This window comes from Gobio gobio (genome assembly GCF_949357685.1).
Source record: "Gobio gobio genome assembly, chromosome: 4".
NCBI classification, from domain to species: Eukaryota; Metazoa; Chordata; class Actinopteri; order Cypriniformes; family Gobionidae; genus Gobio; species Gobio gobio.
In genome coordinates, this window is record NC_137100.1 from 31226112 (window position 1) to 31250373 (window position 24262).

The following is a 24262-nucleotide window of genomic DNA, read 5'->3' on the forward strand; positions in this document are numbered from 1 at the left end:
AATTCCTGCCACAAGGGGCAAAAGAATTTGCATAGCCAAGGGTATATAAGACCCACTCTCGCAAGGTTAGTCAGGTTAATCGACTGAAGCGACTCCTGAGCAAGTGAGCAAGCACGGCAAGCAAAACGCAATACTCGTTCCCTCTTCTTAGGGAACCGAGGTTACGTTAGTAACCAAAACGTTCCCTTACGAGAGTACTCTCGTATTGCGTTTTGCTAAAACGCTAGGGGGACCAATGCAAAACGCCGTGCTTGCTTAACGGCTCTAAAGCCGACGACACCAAACCCAGGCCAACCTAGGTGGGCCCGTAATATGATATCAATAATTCAGAATGAGCCAGACCTGAGTCGGGCCCTTAATGAAAATGAACACGATATACGTGTAATAATATAATGTATAGACCAGACATAGTCGGGCCAGGAATAATGAATGGCCAGATAATTCGAGCTGTATAAGGAATGTGCTATGACTTATACAATATTTAACCCAGACCGGTCTTTTCGAGCCTTAAGGGGTTAAATCTGTACACAGCAAGAAGCCCAGCCTATAAGGCCAGGACATCTAATTATAAATCTGATAAAAGTGGACGGGGAGGCACAGCCTGCCGCCGCACAGATATCATTCAGAGAAATGCCAGTAGACCAAGCCCACGAAGAGGTCATGTCTCTAGTAGAATGGGCTTTGATGCCTAAAGGGCAGCTGAGATCTTTAGACTCATAAGCCAGCGAGATAGCATCCACTATCCATCGTGACAAGGTCTGCTTTGTAACCGCGTACCCTCGGGTGCGGCCGCCAAAGCACACAAAGAGCTGTTAAGTTGCCTAAGCAGCGGAACGCTCTATGTATATCCTCAGCGCTCTGACAGGACAGAGCAAATTAGCATCTTCATCTAACAACGATGAAAGTGCTGAAGAGAGAATGACCTGTGCTCTGAACGGAGTTGAAAGCACTTAGGTACATATCCATGTCTTGGTTTGAGGACGACTTGAAGTCGTTTGGCCCAAATTCCAGACACGAGGCGCTCACAGAGAGCGCGTGCAGATCACCCACTCGCTTAACTGACACGATCGCCAGCAGAAAAGCGGTCTTTAGTGACATGAGCTTTAAGCTCACCGAATGCAGAGGCTCAATGCAGAGCTCTTCATGGCATCCAGGACCGTGGACAGGTCCCATATAGGGACTGAAGGGGGGCGAGGTGGGTGAAGCCTTCTAGCCCCTTTAAGGAAGCGAACAATGAGATCGTTCTTTCCTAGTGACAGTCCGTTCACTTGAATGTGATACGCTGCTATAGCAGCCACATAAATTCGAGCATGGAGGGGGAACGAGCCGCGTCCAGAAGCTCTTGTAAAAATGTAAGCACTTCTGACACTTCACAATCATGTGGGGTCAGACTTTGCGCTTTACACAGTCCGAAAAGACTGACCATTTGCCTGAATAGAGCCGCCTGGTCACGGGATCTCTAGCTTCAGTAATAGTATTCAATACATTTTCGGAGAGGTTCTCATGTACCCGTTGATGGGCCAGTGAGAACCAAGGTTGATTTCTCCAAAGCGGGGCTATTAAAAGCACAGCGCATTTGCTCTCCCTGATCCTCTCTATGACCTGAGGTAACATTGAGATTGGGGGAAAAGCATAAAGAGGAAGGTTGGGCCATTCGTGGGCCAACGCATCCTTGTGCTTGGAGAATTATATTCGGCATTGAGCATAGTCTTGTGAGGCGAAAAGATCCACTTTTGCCTCTCCAAGAACTGCCCCAATTGTCTGAATTGCACCTGGATAACATGTCCGGACCCAAATTCAGAATGCCTGGCACATGAGTCGCTCTCAGCGAGCTCAGATTGTGCTCTGCCCATATTAGGGCTTCTTCCGCCATTGTGTGCAGATCGATAATTTTCAGACCGCCTTGGCGATATATATAGGCTACCACCGACCTGCTGTCCGTTCGGACCAGGGCATGGTGGTGCTTTATGTACGGAAGGAAAGCTCTTAGCGATAGCGTGACCGCTTTCATCTCTAGACAGTTTATGTAAAGGCTCCTCTCCGAGTCTGACCAGAGACTGGCCTGCCCTCGTGAAGGGCTCCCCAACCTAGGTTGGATGTAACTGTCGAGATAACTTTCCACTTCGTAACAGTGCCCAAACTCACGCCCGTCTGGTACCATACGGGATTTTTCCAAGGAGCCAGAGCCAACACACAGCTGTGGTCTACCTTAATTTGCAATCGGCCCGAGAGCCATGCGTGAGCTGGAACGCGGCGATTCAGCCAGTGCTGTAGGGGGCATGTGCAACAGACCCAGTCTGAGAACTAGCGCCGCCGAGGCCATGAGACCCAACATCCTCTGAAAGTGTTTGAGAGGAATGCGTGCACCGGACCTGAGGGAAACCGCTCGGTTCTGAAAAGAGAGCGCGCGCTGTGACGTCAGTCGCACGCTCATCTGCAGTGAGTCCAATACTGTTCTCAGAAACGAAACTTTCTGTGTGGGAGACAATAAACTCTTTGCCATGTTGATTCTGAGTCCCAAGCATTCTAAATGGTTGAGAAGCCAAGATCTGTGGTTTAACAACTGTATCTCTGACTGAGCTATTCTGAGCCAGTCGTCGAGATAATTGAGAATTCTCATTCCCCGAAGCCTCAGCGGGGTTAGCGCCGCTTCCATGCACTTTGTGCGGGGAGTCAGAGAAAGACCAAAAAGGTAGCACCTTGTATTGGTAAACTTTCCCCTCGAAGGCGAATCTCAAGAATGGCCTGTAATGAGGGGCTATTTGTATGTGGAAAAAGGCATCCTTTAGATCCACAGTGAAAACCCAATCACCTGGGCGAATGTGCGCGAGGATTTGTTTCATTCTCAACATTCTGAACGGGCGCTTCATAAGGGCTTTATTCAGATGTCTGAAATCTAGAATGGCCTGAGACCACCACCCTTCTTTTGGCACAAGGAAGTAGCGACTTTAAAAGCCTGACTCGCTCTGTGAGGGGTGCACGGTTTCCACCGCTCCCTTTATTTAACAGTTTGATATTTCGGTTCGAAGCACGTGACTCATGTCGCTTCTCACCGCTGTCTCTACCACAGTGCGAAAGCACGGTGGTCTGTGAGCGAACTGTAGCGAGTAACCTTGTTATCGAAGCCAAGGGTTGAATTAATTTGTGGGGCGGGTCACTGAATAACAGGGACCTGTTAGCCCGGATGCATTGTGCTAGTAGCACTGTGAGAGGCGGCGTGCACTGAATGGTGACGCACGCCTTATTGGGTCGCCTTGGAAGTGGCGCTTACCAAGGGGATTGTGTTTGTGTACAGAAGAGCACGTTGCTCACGGGCTCATAAATAGTAAATAGGGAAATAGTGTTCCCAGCCGCCTGAGGACGCTTTGTGTCGCCGGGGAAATGGTGCATGTGTACAGGCGAGCGCGTTTGTTTGCGGGCTCGTCGATTGTAGGAATAATGTTTCCAGCCGCCTGGGTGCAGGGAGCTGGGGGACATAGGGAAGTGCTTGAGTGTAGGGGTACAACTTGATGTTGGCACCTGCCTACAGACGAACTCGTAACACTGTGTTTAGATAGTGTTACTGTAAAGTGGACGCATTCTTGCGGATTAGTCCACGTGCACGTTAGCGGCAGGGCTAATGGATAGCGCGTGCTCTGCAGGCGCGTGTTTACCTAGCCACTAGAAAAGCTCTGATTCATTGTAAATAATGTGTGGTGGCGTGCACTGTATAATGGGCGCCACTACATTAGAGTATTCGCGGCGTACGCCAGCGAGCGAATTCACAGAGGCAAACGCATAACAGCGTCAATGTGCAACTGAGCATGTTTGGCCACAGGCTAGTTATTGCAATGTTACATCTCCAGTCACCTGAACTAAGGGAACTGGGAGAATATCAGGTTTATTGAGTGATTTTGTGGCACTGAATTAACAGTGCTTATGCAGGAGTGCACACTATGTAGTGGACACATTACCTACAGTGTTGAACCACTCCAGCCGCCTGAATAGGGGAACTGGGAGAAGTGATATTTGAGGGAAAAAAGGCGCAAGCTAGGCAGCCATTTTATGACATCGTTATGCTCTAGACGGAGAGCGCGTGTTATGACGCGCTCTAGTCAGCGAACGCGCACTGTGCAGAGAGCGCGCGCTGCCATATAAGGCTGTTTACCTTTGGCAGCAAGCGCGCGCTGCAGCGAGAACGGCTGTGACGTAAGCGCGTTCTCGGTATATCCAGCAGCCTGAGTTCGCATGTCTCTCCTCTAGCATTCTCTGCCCGCGGCATATCAGGGCGGCGGGGCGAGAGAGAAGGAAGAGTGAGGAGAGCTTATGTTGAGTTCACTCGTGTGTAGAAGTGCACATCTTCCATCCGCGTGGCGGCAGTATCACATTCTCTGTCAGCGGCCATTTCAGCGCGGCGGAGTAAGAGAAGAAGCGAGTGAAAAGCCCCGTATGCCCGCGGAGCCATTAGCACGGCGGGAATAACATTCTCTGTCCACGGCCATTTTAGAGCGGCGGAGGAGAGAGAGGGAGGCGCGTGGAGAGCTCCATATGTCCGCGGCGTCATCAGCGCAGCGAGGATATAACATTCTCGGTCCGCGGCGCGTTTCAGCGCGACGGAATGAGAGGAAGGGAGAGCTCTTTATGTCCGCAGCGGGGATATAACGTTCTCTCTCCACGGCCATTTTAGAGCGGTGGGGATGAGAGAGGAAGGAGTGAAACTCTGTATGTCCGCGGCATCAGTGCGGCTGGGGGTATCACATTCTCTGTCCGCGGCGCATTTCAGCGCAACGGAACGAGAGAAGAGGAGCGCTCCGTCTGTCCTCGGCTTTATTTGAAGCGGCGGAGGACCAATGTTCTCTGTTCGCGGCGTAACACGCGGCGGGCACGAGAGAAGAGAGGTGGAGAGCTAGAAGCTCTTAGAAGTGGCGTTGGCAGCGACGCACACATCATAAACACACATAAACATAGTATAAAGGATATTTTAACGCCGGATGGCTCAGCTGGAACAGCAGGCGGCTGAAGGCGGAGACCAGGTTGGAATCCGTCGTCCTCAGGGCTGCAGGGAATTCCGCTGGGTGCGTGTCGACGGCGGGCTTCGATCCGGAGCTCAACGATTGCAAGTCGCTGAAGAAGAATTAATCTGACTAACATTGCGAGAGTGGGTCTTATATACCCTTGGCTATGCAAATTCTGTTGCCCCTTGTGGCGGGAATTTGGAAGGACCTGATTGGTCCGTCCCGCCCCACGGTCTCGCTATAGGTTGCTGCAGTTGCAGCGGCACAGCCAATCAGCACGCAGCTGCTTCCTGCTGAGAGTTGTGCAGCTGCACTGCGTGTACATGGTATCTTTGGATAAAAATTTGCTTCAATATCTCGAGGAAAGGAATTCCCCCTAGCGTTTTTGCAAAACGCAATACGAGAGTACTCTCGTAAGGGAACTCATTGTTAGATTACTCATATCTTGCTTTCCATCAGAAAGACATGTTTTGCCTTATTATTTACATCATTTGTTTGGGAGTCCTTCTCAGGATGTCAGAGGAAGTGAATTACGTAATGTACAGTCCAAAGTGTGAGACATGAGTGTGACTTTACTTTTCTCATCCAGTTGACTCATCTTGCATGAGCTGTTTTATTGAGACAGAAGTGAGACAGACCATTAACCCGTCTAACCCTCTGGGGCTTGATGGTTGATGATTGAGAAACTGATACACCTGGAGATTGCTTTACCTACAGATATTCAGATTGTAACTATGTTAACACTAATTGTAGACTTGATCTATTTCATTAGGATGATGTTTTTTTTTTTTTTTTTTTTAATTTTAGGTATCCCGATGTCTTCACTTCTCTTACTTTTTAGGTAATAAATAATGTTAACTCCATGAGTATATAATGTTATACAACATATAGTGCAGCATGCCAAGGAGATAGTAGTAGGCTAATGTTAAAGGATCTGAACAGATAACACAAATAAATATGCTGTGTTCAATCCCAAGTCTGCCCTTGAACAACCCCCAGCATCTTCTGGATGACAACTGTCTGATTAAAAATAACCTAAGTTTACTCTTCTAGTAAATAACCCTATAGCAGCTATAATGTTTGGGCTGTCTGGTGTGGTAATAGTTTACTATTCTGGGTTTAGAGTGATGTTTCCACATGTGACTGTCGTGTGTCTATGATTTTTCTCTCTCCTGGACAGCTGCTTTTTCCCTCACTGGAAAGAAAACCTCCCTATACAGAAACATAAAAACGCTGTTGTTCGCCACTGCTATAGCCCGGCCTTACTGCTTTATTTGGCCTTTTATTGCTGTAAAATGTGGTTTGTTGCTGATTTGGTTAGCTCATGCATTAGGCAATGAATCTGAGACATATTGTTCTGTATTTACGTTTAAAGTTCAACCAGTACGTTGAATAATGTTTGTAGGATTGTCCATTAGGGGGCGACATTGCTCTTTTTTGAAAACCTGCTATCAGCATCAACACATTGATTCTTCTCTCTGACATGCTGTACTTCAATCATATTATTAATGGGCACTAATGAACAGTGTTACAAGCACTCTTGATTTTTTTCCCCCCCAGCTGATATTGATGTGTGTGGTCTAATTGAAAATCTCTCAGTGCAATAAATAAACATTAATTTCCCATTACAGTACTATTTAAATTGAGTCAGTGAATCAAATACATTTTTTTATGTAATTAATGAGCTTTCTGTATAGTTTGTGGAATATTTATACTGATTTATTTTGTATGTGTTTGTATGAGAGAGAGAGAGAGAGAGAGAGAGAGAGAGAGAGAGAGAGAGAGAGAGAGAGAGAGAGAGAGAGAGAGAGAGAGAGAAAGAGAGAGAGAGAGTTGATTTGTAGGCAATGGAGGGGTCCTGGGACGGGGGCCAGATCACACGGGCTGCAGCTGACTTTAGAAATGAAACGTCTCCAGGGAGCTGATGAGCCTAGAGAAACTCACTGCCAGTGGACATGTGGAGCATGTTAGAACAGTAACACTGGCAGCAGCCTCAGAGCAGACAGGAAGTTCTGGAGACCCCAAAGGAACGAAACTTTAAGGATAGAAAGCTGGGCTCAAAAACAATATTTTTGCAGAAAAGACTCAATGTAGCAGTAACAGCCAGTAACTCCATGATGTTAAATGTTCATTTGTTAAAATGTACAAATGTGGTTTGGTTTTGTGTTGTTATAACCATTTGAAGACTTTAAAATAACTGCTTGTTGTGTTTTGGTACTGATGAGTATAAATGCCATAATGTAAGAGAGATTGTGGTATATGTTGTGCATAGTCATCATCTCTAACGGACATTAAGCATGATACTCAGTGAAATTCACAATAAAGCACAACTTGAATCAGCATGCAGGATCAAATCTATTCATTTATGATTAAATAAGGATCATTAAAATGTTCCTTAATGTTTCCTTGTGTGTGGGGTGAGCCATTTGCTGGCCTGTTTTCAAACTGCATGGCATGATATTCACCTCCGATAGTGCAAATAAATTGACTTATGGTAGAGAGTGTGAAGGATTTTTTTAAAAATAACTAATATTTATTTTTCCTGCAGGATTAACATTTTGTATACTTTTGAAAACTAAATGTCCCCAACACTTGAGCCAAAATAATAATAATAATAATAATAATAATAATAATAATAATAATAATAATAATATATGTATATATATATATATATATATATATATATATATATATATATATATATATATATATATATATATATATATATATATATATATATATATATATATATATATATATATATATATATATAATAAGAGGAAACCTTAATGACCCTAGCAACAACAATCCAGATTGGCTTTGGCTTTTACCTAGTAACAGAGAATTATAGCCTACATAATGAATCATCACCTTTGCCATGCTATAAAAATTGTTTTACTCTTTTTGTTGAAGGGAATTCTCTGAAATTGGCCAAGATCCTCATGGCCTTTATTAAAGTATATTTAAAGGTATTGTCTGTTTGGTTACTGCTGCACAGCAGGTCAGTGGAGCAGAGACTTTATTCCTTAGTGTTCATAAGGGGTGAGATGTCGTCCGACTCAGCTGACGTCGACTGGAGACGCCCCAGGTTAACTTATGTCAGGTGCGTAGGGACAATCTACCACAATAGAGAAAGCAAGAACACAGGAAAGAGTTTTAGAACTGGTGTTTTTCCCTGAACTAGTCAGTTTAGTTGGTTTCATGGTATTTTGATTAAATATACACCATTATTCTCCTGAAATCTGTGTGTGTGTGTGTTTACAGTGCACAGGCCTCTTTCTGTTTCTTGTGGGTTGTACTCAGTGTTTGAGATGGGGCTGGGTAGCAGCTGAGGCTCTTTGTAGTGGTTAGCAGCCCTTCAGAGGCCTTGCCCTTCCCTCTGTTTGTTTCACAGATGTGCCCTGACTGAACTTCAAACAATATGAATTAAAAACACAACATGAGCTACACTTTAAATTAGCTGGTGTCTTTATTCACTTATCTTTTAAAGGGTGTACAAACTCTTGAATCAGCCACCAAGCTTAGTGAGGTATTGCAGAAAAATGAGTCCATACAACTCAAACTTAAATTTCGCTGAGTGTTGTTTTTTTTAAAAAGAGCCTTCCCCCCTGTCACAATACTTCCTTTCTCTAAATTTAAGGGTATAGCAAACCTGAAGTGTTGTGGTAACTTCAGTATGGCATTTCCTTACTCCACCCAGTAAAATTCCTTCTGCTTGCCACCTAAGCAGCGCCAGCTTTATCACGCTCGCCACTCAAACAAGAAGCCGTTTTCATTCTCTTATTCTTGATTGGGAAAGGGAAATCTCCGCTACAGCCGCTGAGGAACAAAGGCCTGTCAGAGGTTCCTTTTCACTTCACACTCTTTTTGTAAAGATGCTACTGAAACTAACTTATATCATCTGTGGGGCAACCAACCCATCCTGACTTAAATTGGCCCTGTTATGATATTGTAAAGTTCCTAATTTGTTCCTTTGTTTTGGAGATCTCTTAATATATTTTTAGAAGGTCAAAAAACACTTTTTCATATTATACATTGCACATCACCTGTTTTCTCACAGTGTCTGAAATCTCTTTATACCCCTCCTTTCCGAGAGCCTACTCCGCTCTGAATGGTTAGATGGCCCAGTCTGATTGGTGTACCGCTTACAGCATTGTAGAAACGAAAGAAATGTACTGCTTATATACAATGTGCAGTGTTTCCGTTACTGTCCAAAGCAGCAGATAAGTATGCGATTGGTTGTCAAGCTTTAAGTGTCTAGCTTTAACATTCTAAAACTGCATCGTTTCAGGTTTCACACTGTACAAGTTTGGCACAGCAATGCGGGTTTCAATGCGGTGCTAACCCTGTTCCGGAGCAGGGTTTCATAACCCGGGGTAAAAAGTGGTGCCAACCCTCCTCTTATAAATTACATGTGTGAAACGTTCCTTTACCTGGGGTTTTAAGTGGTGTTTAGAATGACGATAACCTGGGGTTGAAATGCCCTTGAAATGCCCTTGGCTGACCACACAGGCCTGCACATTTGTTACAAACCTATGTATGTTCTTGCAGGAAGCAAGACTGGAATTACTGATGACTCTTTTCAGGCAGTACAGAATTGGTTCTTTCTTTTGGGAGACAATCACTCCCTTTATCCCTTTGAAACTTTACAGATCTTTTACAGTCACAAACAGCTATTATGTAAGTAATATCTGAAAAATCATTATACGGGCACTTCAAAACATGTGCATGTCCTGTTATGTCATTCAGCATAGAACAATTCTGAAGATCGGCATCATAACTGGGGGAAAAACAGGGATTGTAAACCCTCATTGACACATCAAATACATTTTGTACTTGCTTGCTTTTCATGGTCACATCGTCTGGACAATTTTCTGTGGTGACAGTGCCCCCCCCCCCCCCCCATTGTATCTGTATAATAGCTGATTTTCTCATTCAGTACAGGGATGCGTAAGTGTTAGCAAGTGCTTTGAGTGAAGAGAGCACCTTACACACACTTTAATTTGTGTAATAGCTGTTTTGAATAGTTGTCTGCCCTCAAGGTTTGACATCCAGTTTTGTTTGGTTTGCTATGCCTTGTTATTGTGATCACTGTGATTTGTGCTTTGTTCTTCATCTGATAGCTCTTGTTAGTTAGAAACTTTTTATTCTTACTGACTGTTGACTCAGGACCGCACCAGGGACTGTTTGCACATGTTACACTGGTTTGTCCATGGTTCACCCTTATAACTTGGGAAGAACAACAACAGAAGTCGTCAAATATGATACAAATAGACTAGATCTTTACTGATTACTAGTTACACATTTAGTTATGTGAATGTACTTTAATATGTGCATGATTCTACAGCCCGTAAAAAAACTCCATGCACAGATGGTATATTGAGTTTCACAGAGTCAAGACCCCTGTGTCCACTTTGTTTTCACAAACACAGAATACCACTCCCTTGGAGCCCACATTTTGCAGTCTATTTTTTTTCTATCTCCCAAGACTTAAGGAAAATAACGAATCACGTCTCTGTGTTTCCCATTGTGTGTTCTTGTTTCAGTCGGAATTATTTTATTTTGTGAATTGAATGGTCTGACTTCATTTCCAGTACAGGGAGCCATCAGATTCACAGAGAGTAATTTGCAGGTGTAGCTTGTAGCATATATTTTGACAGGCATGTTCTGCTTTAGTCAGTTTGCCACTCCACTTCAGACCACTTTCTTTTATTATAACATTGTGGTTCGGCATCCTTGAGAGAAACTGGTTACAAGTGTAATATTTATATGACCCTGAATAGGGTCATATAAAGAAACTGAATAGGCTGGCGGTTGCACAAATTCAATAGGATACTGTTTGCTTAGTAACTTAGACTGAAAGGCTCTTAATAGTTTGATGAAACATCATTAAAGGTCCCATGGCATGGCATTTTTCTATTATTTTATAATGTTTCCTGAGCTGTACTTATATTGTTAGTATGACTTTTACATCATAAAATGTCATAATTTAGAAATAAAAGGCATTTTTTCTATACTGCTGTTTGCCCTGTGGCTGAATGCCCTGCTTCAAGAGGCGTGTCTGCTGTGAGACTTCAGTAAAAACGCCCACTGTTGTGATTGGCTGACATCTTTGCATTTTATATGAGCGGAGGGGGCGTGGTTTATCGAGGCACGAGCAGGCACGAGTCTGCCAGGGAGACGGATGGACCTGAGTTCACTTCACATCAGTTCTCTCAGCATGTCTGAACTGTTTTAGTTACAGCATATACTTTAGGTTATTAGTCTATTTCTAGTTGGAGGGGCTGTCACTCATGTCAGAAAGTTAGTAACTTTAGTAAATTATGGATCAGCGCTGACTGGAGACGCGAACCGTTTAGAACGATTCAGTCCGATTTGGTGAACTGATTCGGTTCACTAAAAAGAACTGGTTCAAAAGAAAGATCGTTCGCGAACCGGACATCACTAATGTACCAGAGACTGAGCTCAGCGATTGCTAACAAAGTTATTTATAGTAACTACTGAGTTATGAGAGCGCTGTCAGTCAGCGCGAGTTTATTGTGTTTGTATCTGAGAGTTCTGAATAAACAGTCACACCGAGTCCGTCTCTTCATCATTATTCTACCAACTTTGTAACACATGCAAAGTACCATTACAGCTGTCGAGATGAACGAGTTAAAAGTAAGTGTTGATAATAGCATTATTTTTAAAATAAAATAAAAGCGTCAGTGACGCGCGTTGAGTACACAGCGCAAACAAAGACACAACAGCAGTAATCGGATGTAATCCAGTTTATTGTGGGGCTAGGCTGGCTAGCCCGGATATGCTCAAGCTTACCCCCCTTCTGCTTAATCTCACGCCGCGTTTGGTGCCTCCGCTGTGGGCCAGATGCAGTACTGTGGGTCGGGGATGTTGAAGGCCGAGCTTCGGCGTGTGTGAGGTTTATCTCTGCTGATGTTGAGCAGAAACTCATGACTGTATGCACATTTTAGAACCGATAGACGCGACGAGGACGTACAAAAACACTGACTCACAAGATATAAAACACGAAAACACCGTTCTGTCTGGAGAGAGAGAAGCCGCATTGTGTGCACGAATAATAAATAATTAGCTACACATCAGAAATCACTGATCACAGATCAGAAGGAACTGAAAAAAGACTTCTGTTTTCATTTGTACATCCAAACACTGAGAAACTGCCAGCGTTCACTCGTTCACAAGCAATGATGCAATGATCTCTCGACGAGCGTTTGCATGGGCGTGCCAGATTCTCTGGGCGGAGGAAAGGGAGGAAACCGTGCCTGCTTGGACGTCAAACCAGGAGACTTCAGGATTGGCTAGTCTGGCCTGTCATTTTCTCAAAGGCAGAGAAAGACAGCCAGAACTCGGTTTTACACCGATCAACATTTCTATCCACTTGGGGACAATATTCAGGCTAGGGGAACTCATATTAATGTTGAAAAACCTCATAAAATGAAAATTTCATGCCATGGGACCTTTAAATAAAATGTACTTATTTTTCCTTTAAAGGTTGCCAATATCCAAACAGATAAACAAATGCATAAAAAAGAAAGGTAACAAGAATGTAATTGAAGATGTAGATCTAGAGACCACAAGAAGTCTGTAAATGTAAATGTGTGTCCTGTTTGCTCTGATGCATTGATTTTTACTGAGAGGAATATTTTGAGTCTGACATTGAACTGTGGCATTTTAAATTATTTAGCATATATTAAAGATTGAGACCCTGCTAACACGCATAAGCCACTGTATGAAATATATATTTCAGTAGTATGTCTTCCAATAAATGTATTACTTGGCAGGTGAAAGGGTCGATAAACCACTGCTTGACAATCAAGATGACTAATTGTGTTGGATTTATGAAGCTGGATGTCATCGTTATGTGGAAAGTATTAGGCAGACTGCATTTACCCAGACAAAGCACTGTTCTCACTGAGCGGACAGATGGACCCTTTGTTTCCTATAGTTAATGTTCGTATTCCAGCTGAGGCAGCATGGAGACACATGTTCCTGAAGCAGTCAAGAGGCTTCATTTGAGGAACTTAACTTTACATAAATAGGGTACAAAATAGGGCCTATACACTTAATTTTTAAAAAATGGTTATATTTATTGAGTTATTCAATATATTACTACAAAGAAAACAAAAGAGATCCAACAAGAATAACAACAACTAAGAAACACAGCTCGTAATACAAACATTCCAATGAAATAAATACTATTAAAAAATAACATGTTCAAAACAACTGGGAGAAAAAAACAACATAAAAACCAGGGGATTACACTAGGCATGATATTGGAAAAATCCTACATTGCGACGTTTTGATTTTCTGCAAATATGCGATATAAAAACAATTTCACCAGATATTTTGAATTGCTCTATTTGAAAAGAATGAATCATTCATGGATGATTGGGGTGATTTTGTAGCAAATTACAAGCATAGCTAAATACAATAGAACAAAGATACAAACATTAAATAAACAGTGCTTTATGTTTTTCAGGTAAGTCTAACAGATTCAGGGAATTTAATAATCAAATGTAAAATTACAGTCTTCACTGTATAAAATATAGATAATATAATTAATTAATACAGTTTATATTTGTTAAAGCTACAAAAGGGATTTTCTCTTTTGTTGTTTGATTAACATTGGTGACACAAACAGCTGCGGGTATATTAGGCTGCTGTCACTTTAAGATGAATGCACAGATCCAATATATGATATGATACGCATCCGTTTTCTTTCTCAATTGTTTACAACACATAGCCGACTGTGTTTACGGGCTTGCTGAGACGGAAATTTTGACTTCATGTTCCAAACCTGGGAATCACAGACCGGATCACAAATCAACTACATGCATGATATCACACATCCTGCAGTGTGACCATTGCGGATGCACACATCGCGATATCGATGCTAAAACGATATATCGTGCAGCCCTAGATTATACTTGTATTATAATAGGACCAAGATAGGGTAAAAAAATTATAGAGTTTAACTAAAACCTTTTTTTATAAATAAAAAAATGAAAATTTCCCCCCTCAAATGGTCAGTGAAAGTGTTTAAGCTTTAGAAAATCTTATTTGTTTTCGAAATATTTTTATGTTATTTGCATTTTTTAGCGTGCTTTCCAAACTGTACACAGTTTGATTTGTGTGGTTTTGGATTTTTACAGTAAATAATCAACATAAAAATAATAAGTAAACAAACATAAGAATTAACCAGATGCTAGAATTACACGTATTAACCATAATTGCCTAAATTAAGTTGTCAATTATTAGGGGCAAGCTTGAGACCAAAAAAATCATATAAATTCCCATATAATAATAATAATAATATTTTTTGTTTACATATTTTATTTATTTAAATTATTTTACATCTTTATTTTACTATTGTTTTTTGTTTTGTTTGTTTGTTTCTTACAGTAGGCCTAATTTGGGTAACAGGGTTCAATTACCAATAACCTGCTCTGCTTTTGCCAGACGGATTTCTTGGCCATATATTTTACGGGGTCGTTTAGTTCCTTTTAAATCCTCATCCTGAATGATGTGAAGGCTTTTGCGATTGCGATAATTGATATTCGGCTATTTGTTTATGAGGGGCGTGTAGTTTATCTCGCGCCGGTGGTTGTGCTGTAGTGTTGTGACTCGTGAGCTGAATGGTGAATGAGGCGGTACAGTCAGTCCAAGCGCGCTGATGCCCTTTTGTGGGGGAAAGTCCTGCTAGAGCACACAGGCACACTCACATCAGCTCAGATGGGACGCAAAGAAAGATACTGCGTGTTAATGACCCATTATACTGACGGAATAACGAGAACATGATTTGAGGGTGTTAAGACAGTCGCTTTTTATGCAGTAGAGAGCGTCCCTTTACTGTATTCACTCGCTATTGTTGTGAAGGCATACGAGCGGACGCGTGGAGGTCGTGTAGCCCACAGCAGCTGGAGGAGTTTACCGAGAGAGTTTTTACTCCTGTCTTTCTTTTTAGTCGCCTTCAGTTATATTTCCTATTATTCGTATCTCATGAACTGTTGTTCCCGGACACATCTGGTCTGTGATGTGAAAACGACTTTCTTGGATACGATATTGGATTTGGATGCGTTTGGGTCGTGATTCATATAGCCTACTCGTCATCATCTTCCTGTCTTCCGATAATGTTTCTCAATTCTCAAGACACATTGATGGTTTGAAGAGCAGTGGGAGACTGAACTTTAAATCAGGAGCTGGTATTCCTCTTGAATGATGCCCATAGACAGACTCGCTGACATGGAGGAGAAACTTCGTATTTTGGAGGATCTCAATATGATATACATTCGTCAGATTGCCCTGAGTTTAAAGGTAAAAGTATTCTTATAACCCTCCTTTGAATTACTTTAAAATGCTTGCGGTCATCTAAAGTAGGTCTGAATGTTGTTATTTGGCCTTTAATTAAATCAGATGATATTAAAATGCAATAAACAAACAAACAAAAACATTTCCAAATAAAATAAGTAGGAATAAATGTCGTTGCTCTGCTATGAAATGAAAAATATTAGTTTGGCTTAACTTCAAGATTTAAAAAGCCTCTCTGTAGGTGAATATCTAATTAAATACATTTTGTAATGAGGTGTGAGAGATCACTTGTGGTCTTGCTCTGCTAGTTTTCCTGTGTGATGAAGTTTTATCTAAAAGCTCTTACAATGATGTTGACCTATAATGTGTTTGATTGTTCATGTTAGTTTGGTGTAGAAGCAGCAGCAGCACTATTTCTTAAATGGTCCTGCTCTTCAGCTGCAATCGCACAAGACAGAATCTCATGGGATGTTAGACCTTTGTGCCTGGTTTTTGAATTCTTGTTCCGTGTTTGAACTCATACCATGAAAAAACGTACAAGTTAATGTAAGCTCTTTTGCAGGTGCGTCTATAGAGACGTCATTTGACTGGTCTTATATTTGGAAACATTTGCACACTTGGTGATATTATCGGTGTGAACATAACATACTGATACCTTAGGTTAAAGTCAAGCTACGAGAAGTGTGGGGGAAAAAAAACCTTCCTTCAAGATTTCCGTGTAATGTGGCTGATACCCCTATATATACTGATTTACTAGTTGGTCATGGTGTACATTTTTTATTTACTACTTGGAAAGCAGGAGGCACACAATAAACTATATGATAAATATCAAAGTACATATCAAATACCATACTTTTTTGGGTAGGCGTCTTTTGTCCTGCAGCTGTTGTGTGTTAGGAACGCCTAGTATCTCACTGAATGACATGCTGAGCACTGCCTCAGCCTCCGTCGCTGCACTGAGCTCTGGGGGGTTTTGTGTGGGTGACCAAACTGGGCTTCAGCCTCTTCTCATAGCTCATGCTGAGATCACACCTCACTCCTCCAGGGTGTCTGCGCTCCTCACCAAGTAGACAGATTATGTACTCACTATTCCTGCAATGCGACCCTAAATTCGAAGCCTGAGATAATGAAAGGACATGGAGGCGCCTCTTTTGAGCTGAAGGACATTTTCATAAATTCCCGGTGCATTTAAATACTTCATGTTCAATGCATCTCAAAGTTGGCAGTCTTGGGTTCTCAGATATCAATTCGCTTCAAGCCTGTGTCAGTTTGAAAGGGACTCTGTGTTTAAATTTAATCGCTCATGTGATCTTCATGTAAAAAATGGTCTCTTTGTAAGCAAAAAACTGCCCACTGCAGCTTTAGACATTTTTCCCCCCCTGTAGACAGGTTGGATTCCTTCAAAATTAGGGTTGGACACGAGAACTTGACATGACCGTAATGATTGATTATGAAAATGCTATAATTTCATGACTTTTAAATGGATCAGTTACAGATATTCATGTGCTACTGAGAAAAATAAGGGTGCATTATATTGATTAGAAGTGACTAGAGTTATAATTTTAAAAGATTTCTATTTCAAATAAATGCTATACTTGTGAACATTTGAAAAAATCCTGAAAAATGTATCACAGTTTCCACAAAGGTATTTAACGACACAACTGGTTTTAACATTGACAATTATAAAAATATATTTTTGTTGTATTTTGGTCTTTCACCTATAATCTTCAAAACCTCTAAACAGTGTTTTTTGGATGGCAGTATAGAGGTTGTGAACCCCATTGTTGTTGTAAAGATTAATTTAAAGAGGAAAATCTTTCTGGGCTGTCTGACAACATAAAATGGTAAATGATTTTGCTTAGCCAGAGTTTGCACAAGGGGGTGATATATTCTCCAGTGGTGCGGAGGCAGGAACCTGTGGTTTTCTGAATGATTGGGGACTACTGTTAGAGCTAGCAGTTGTAGTCAGGCTTTTCAAGTTTTAACAAGTCCATTTCAGAGTCGAGGCAGCCACATTCTTGGCACTGCATGAACATTCCTCTCGTGTCCTTCCTTTACGATGTCTCGGTCTCCTAAAAAACAGGAGAACACAACCTTTCCCGGTGTCGTCACAACCTTTTGTTGCTGCAGAGCTGTGATTCATAGCCTGCTTGTAGTGATGGGTGATGGGAACAGGAAATAGCTGAGCTTAATGAGAGTGATTGGCTGGTATGAGGTCATCTCTGCTTGACCCACATGCTGTAGATATGGAAATGGCTTTGTGAGGACTCAGGTAGGGTGATGGGTAATTTGTTCACTTTCTCTATATTTTTTCTTGCTGATAGTTCACCTACTGCTGAAGAATGTATTTTTATACTTTCTCCACCGTAATCTGCAGTGACATATGTAGGTTGATTTCCCTGAAAAGTGGAACTCCAAAAAATTTTTTTCAATGAACTTAAATTAAGAAACATTTTCACTCAATTGTTTAGGTCTGTAACAAACAAGTTTATTTAAACAAATAAAGTATTGTTGAACAAACTCAATAAATGTAAGTTCCTGTGTCACTAGCAATAGCGCATGGTATTATGCTAAAGACAATTTTGTTTATTATTAAATACAACTCATAAGATGAGCAAGTAAGAGACGGGCCGCGGTACAGGCAATTGGCACAGTTTTTGCTTATCAACAGACATGGTTATCATGTAAGCACAAGCGCCACTCTTCTGCACAATGGCAACCACAAAACTCAAAAACAACAGAAACTATAAATCTCCAACATAACGGAACATTAAGCACTAACAAGTCTTTCTCTTTACTGAAAAACACTAAAATATAAAATAACAGTTAATTTACAAATTTACTCATCTAATGCAAAGCATGCTGGGAACTACAGATCCACTTTCCAATTATGTCAACAAATATGATTCATGTAGTCCCAACTCAAAATTATGTTAACTTCCATTTTACTAATTTAAGTTATTCATATCAATTTGTGGATCATATTAATTTGTGACAAAAATTTGAAGAATTAAGTTGCTTCAGCACATTTTAACAAAATAATTTGAACAAGCAGCAAACATCTTTTTTTTTTTGAGTGCTGTGCCTTTGTTTCAAACATTGATTGTTTGTTTGAGCATCCAGTCTAGCCTGACAACGGCAACACTCGCTCAACCAATATTATTATGGTCTCTTTTCACATTTCTGGGATTGTGAACTTCTATAGACGTACATGGGGAGACCATAGTAAATATATCCTCACAAGCTGTATTAGAAACTAATACTAGAAACTAGAAATCTAGAAACATTGCAAGTACACATTCATTTCAGGATGCATTAAATTGAGCAAAAGTGACAGTAAAGGTATTTATACAAAAGAGTTTGGTTTAAAATAATTCCTTTGAACTTTCTATTCATCAAAAAAAAAAAAAAAAAAACTGTGGGAAAATGGATCACAGTTTCCACAAATATATTAAGCAACTCAGCTTCAACATGGATAATAATAAGAAATGTCTCTTTAGCACCAAATCAGCATATTTGAATGAGCTCTAAACGATCATGTGACAATAAAGACTGGAGTGATGATGCTGAAAATTCAGCTTTGCCATCACAATGATTAATTATATTTCATATATATATGAAATATAATTTTTACACACTCACTTAAAGGATCATTAGGAACACCTGTTCAATTTCTCATTAATGCAATTATCTAATCAACCAATCACATGGCAGTTGCTTCAACGCATTTAGGGGTGTGGTCCTGGTCAAGACAATCTCCTGAACTCCAAACTGAATGTCAGAATGGGAAAAAAGGTGATTTAAGCAATTTTGAGCGTGGCATGGTTGTTGGTGCCAGACGGGCCGGTCTGAGTATTTCACAATCTGCTCAGTTACTGGGATTTTCACGCACAACCATTTCTAGGGTTTACAAAGAATGGTGTGAAAAGGGAAAAACATCCAGTATGCGGCAGTCCTGTGGGCGAAAATGCCTTGTTGATGCTAGAGGTCAGAGGAGAATGGGCCGACTGATTCAAGCTGATAAAAGAGCAACTTTGACTGAAATAACCACTCATTACAGCAGTATTACGAGGTATGCAGCAAAGCATTTGTGAAGCCACAACACGCATAACCTTGAGGCAGATGGGCTACAACAGCAGAAGACCCCACCGGGTACCACTCATCTCCACTACAAATAGGAAAAAGAGGCTACAATTTGCACGAGCTCACCAAAATTGGACAGTTGAAGACTGGAAAAATGTTGCCTGGTCTGATGAGTCTCGATTTCTGTTGAGACATTCAGATGGTAGAGTCAGAATTTGGCGTAAACAGAATGAGAACATGGATCCATCATGCCTTGTTACCACTGTGCAGAGGCTGGTGGTGGTGTAATGGTGTGGGGGATGTTTTCTTGGCACACTTTAGGCCCCTTAGTGCCAATTGGGCATCGTTTAAATGCCACGGCCAACCTGAGCATTGTTTCTGACCATGTCCATCCCTTTATGACCACCATGTACCCATCCTCTGATGGCTACTTCCAGCAGGATAATGTCACAAAGCTTGAATCATTTCAAATTGGTTTCTTGAACATGACAATGAGTTCACTGTACTAAAATGGCCCCCACAGTCACCAGATCTCAACCCAATAGAGCATCTTTGGGATGTGGTGGAACGGGAGCTTCGTGCCCTGGATGTGCATCCCACAAATCTCCATCAACTGCAAGATGCTATCCTATCAATATGGGCCAACATTTCTAAAGAATGCTTTCAGCACCTTGTTGAATCAATGCCACGTAGAATTAAGGCAGTTCTGAAGGCGAAAGGGGGTCAAACACAGTATTAGTATGGTGTTCCTAATAATCCTTTAGGTGAGTGTATATAGGCATATAATAATATAATATAATAATGGCATATTATTTACATAGTGTGTGTGTGTATATATATATATATATATATATATATATATATTAATTAAAAAAAATATATTGTAATTATATTTCACAATAATGGTGGTGAGTGATTATATGATAATATTGAGTTGATTATAAGCATGAGGTCATGCTTAATCCGTTATTTGCCATTTAGCAAAACAATTCACAGTGCTTTAATTAAGTCTCATGAATGTGCTCAAGGGCATAATGATAAACAAGCAACAATGTGATCTTTATATCTCTTCAGTTCCCTGTCGCTTTTTCTGTGGAATGAGATAAATAACATGAACTGAACAAGTTGCATGGATTTAGTGATTTTTCTTTCCGTTCACACAGCTTGTTTACACGGATACGTAGCAGATACAGAGCTCTCTCTATACTCTCTTAGCAGTGTGTTTACCAGGGTTCTTCCTCTCAGGTGGACCAGTGTGGCCTTTATGTGTCCAGCCCAGCAGGAATGATGCCTGCTGCTCGCGTTAATTTCTTATGGTATGTCGTGCAACTAAAATGACCTTAGAAGAACATTATTGTGTTAGCACAAGAAAAAAGGACCTCGTAACTCTGGCCTCCACCCATGATGTCCTCTGGGTCTTTGAACTCCAGCCAGAGCATAATGAAATGCTTGGGAAAAAGCAGACCTCTCACCTCACCTAGAACCCAGTGTGACCTGAATCCACCTCAGCTAATCACCACACTTCGACAAGTACATGCTGAACGTTTGGCCCGATAGTAGACGACTCTTGTCTTGATATCTGTTTTTACCTCCCAACAAGTTCTTAGCTGGTTAATGTGGGATATGAAATGTCCCCGCAACACCCATGTCTCTGTTTGAACATCCACGAGAAATGTCAAATATAACTTTGGAATGCTTATAAGCTTGGTTTTGTTTTTCATTTTATTGAGATGAATGAACTCCAGTGGTGAGCCTGAGCCAAACGTGACTCTCTTCAGGGTTCATAAGGTTAGAGGTCATCAATGTGCGCATGCCAGAGCCATTTACTGTGCCGTTTGCCCATTCATCCATAGTAAAACAAGGTCTTCTTTTCATTCTATTGGTTCAGCTGGAGAGGTGTTTAACTAGCTTTGTTATGGATTGTGATGTTTACAGACCCTGATATACTTACAACGAAGTTCTTTTTTGTTCTTAGCTTGGGGGTGTTCGAAATAGCTGAGCATACTTGTTTACTGTTATAGCGAACATCGTGACACCACCCTCACTGCTGGGAGCAGAGTTTAGATGAATATATGCTGTGCGCTTTCCTATCAATAACAAAGTTAACACAACAACAAAATTGACAGCGGTGAGAAAACATAAGTTAAGAAAGCATCTGATCATAGTGATTTGCATATGTTTATCTAAAATTCAGCACTAAAGTCATGTCATGTTTATTTATATAGCATTTTATACAGTAAATTGCTTTAAAGCTACACTGTGTAACTTTTTTAGTTTATTCTTAGCTAAAAACACTTAGTTCTTTAAAAAAATATATGTGCTCATTAATGTATATTTACTTCTTTCAAGTAATAAAGTATTCTCGTAAGTTTATAATATGCCATTGAAAATACATACGGGTAAGGGGTTCGAATGCGGTTCGCCATGTTGCCCCTCCATCTTGAAAGTACATTAGCCAAAGAGGGACATACCCGTAAATTCAAGCTTCGCCTTTCGCGTTTTAACACTCGATGGCACCGTGTCGAATGTGGACGAGGTCGAACTGGAAGCCATATTAATCTTGGACTAAATCGGCCACCGTAGGAGTTATAACGAAATCGGAATTGAGAGGAAGAGAAACTAATATTCACTGGATGGTCATATACCTTTTAACCGCTAAATGGGGGAAAATATCACACAGTGTAGCTTTAAAGAAAACAGTTAACTTCCAAACTATAAAGCAGTTCTCCAGTGTCTTTGTTTTTACTCCCATCTGACCTTGACGGACTGAACAGAAGAAGGGTGCTTCTCAATATCCCTCCTCGTTTACTCGCTCCTCCGTCCTCCATCCTATGACCCGGAAACCGATCGAGCTCAGGCATCTTGTAGGACATCTCAACTCTCTAATTGCACTACAAGGAGGCGAGGATCGAGGATACAGCGGTGTATCCTTTGCGGAAGTGTTTTATCGACTAAACGTGATGCACGTATAAATTCTACTCCCCCTTCACATCTTGCCACAGTTTATTAATTATTATAATTATCATTACTGTTTACATGTACAAGACACAAATGCATGTCAAATTACAACAACTGTAGTAGGACACTTACAGAATTATATTAAAGCACAAGAAAATGACAGAAAATTAAACAAACTGTAATACTGTACAACAAATGAAATGCAGTTAGTAACTGCTAACTAATTCATTGTTAATAATAATTGGTAATATAAAAAAAATACGGACAAATGTGGTGTTTTGTGAAGGTTGAAACTTACAATATAAATAATTATCTCTAATGTTCAAGAATATGCAAGCTAAATCCAGCGGTGTAGAGTCATCATTAATTGACGACGCTTTGAAGTGACGCTAAAGGGAGCGAGGATATATATAATTTCACTTTATTCAGTTCCTCTGTCTTCGCGTCTTTTCCTTGCATACTTCCATCGCATCCTGAAGGGCTGGAACTAAGATGCGAGAAAAGGAAGAGAGGAATGGAAACGAAGATGCACAAATAATGATTTAGAAGCACCCCGAAATAAACAGAGATTTCCATGTCAAAGAAGGCGGAGCCACAGAGCCACACTCACCTTTTACGCAATCGCCACAAACCAATAGACCAAGCTGTTTCGAACGCTTAATGATGTCACAGCAGTACGTATCGCAGCCATAAAATTCAGTGTTATTCACTAACAGATGTCTTTATTGATTTATGTCAAGAAACGGAGCAAGAGTACATATTTGACCACTACTGTATGCTTTTCAAATAACCCAGTTCTCAGTATACAAACTGGGTTTCAAGGAGCCTCAGTGTAACTGCTTTTTCGTGACTAGGCCCTGTATCTGCAAGGCTCTGGAACTCCTCATGCCCTCCTGGCTGGGTGGGGTATTGGGAGGAGGGCATAGGCTGGTAGTGAAAGAGAGCATTGTAGTTGGTCACCCACGCCTCAGCGCAGCCTCTATCGTTCCTGGCCTGGGCCTTGGTGTAGTCAGGAACAGGGCTGAATGGACACTCTGTGTGCAGGAACCAGCCAAATGCCTCAACTCGAGCCAGCTTCCTTTGGAAAACACCTCGTAGCATTCAGTGTGTTAAAGTAGACTGCCGTCTCTCACCCTGTTTGCTTACTTTATTACCCATCCCATCTTTCCTGCCCTGCTCTGGCATTCTATATGTTATGCCTTTAGAAAATGAGCCTCATTTCTCTAAGATAAGACTTGCTGTTGAACCTGTCAAGTCTGCACCGCCGGAATTCAGTTAATGGGCATATATGTTTCATACACGAACAGAATATTTTGCTTAGCACTAGTGAATAACAGAGGAAGAATCTGGAACCAGTTCTCTTGTATTTGTTGTTCATTTGATTAACACCATAGTGAATACCCAAAACAGAACGGCTTTTTCGAATATATGTTTGACTTCCTTTCTTCTCCCTATCGGGTATAAGAAACATAAAGTTGTGGTGTGCTGTTTAGTGTATTTGTGTAACTGGGATATTTTCCACCTACTGTCAGCGATTGAATTAATTCAGCCCATCAGCCCAATCTGAATTTTTATTTACATTGGTCTGAACAGACATCACAATGAAAAACCGAAATAATTTCTTGTTGGTGTGAACAGGCCTGGAGGTGAAATCTGATACAGTTGTGATCAGAATTATTGGCACCCCTGGTAAAATGATCAAAGATGGCTGTAAAAATAAATCGGCAATGTTTATTCTTTTGATCTTTTATTTAAAAATGTGCAAAAATCGAATCTTTCATTTAAGTAAAAGGATTAAAAGTGGGGGTTAGATTACACCAAAATAAAACACATTGGCCATAATTACTGGCACCCTTGTGTTTAATGCTTTTTGCAACACCATTTTGCCAAGAGAACAGCTC

At 41.1% G+C, this 24262-nt stretch overlaps 1 protein-coding gene across 4 annotated transcripts in view; it reads left to right on the forward strand.

Annotated features, from left to right (window-relative positions):
- Positions 1-24262, forward strand: part of rtkna (rhotekin a) — a 91990-nt gene that overhangs the window by 12989 nt on the left and 54739 nt on the right. For 2 of the 4 annotated variants that reach the window (XM_079816245.1, XM_079816240.1), the window contains exon 1: positions 14632-15326. The exons of the other annotated variants lie outside the window; for them this stretch is intronic. In XM_079816245.1, coding sequence (XP_079672371.1) covers positions 15228-15326 — 99 coding nt within the window. In that variant the 5' untranslated portion in view covers positions 14632-15227. Of the gene's footprint in view, positions 1-14631; positions 15327-24262 lie in introns of those variants that run through there. 4 annotated transcript variants of the gene reach the window in all.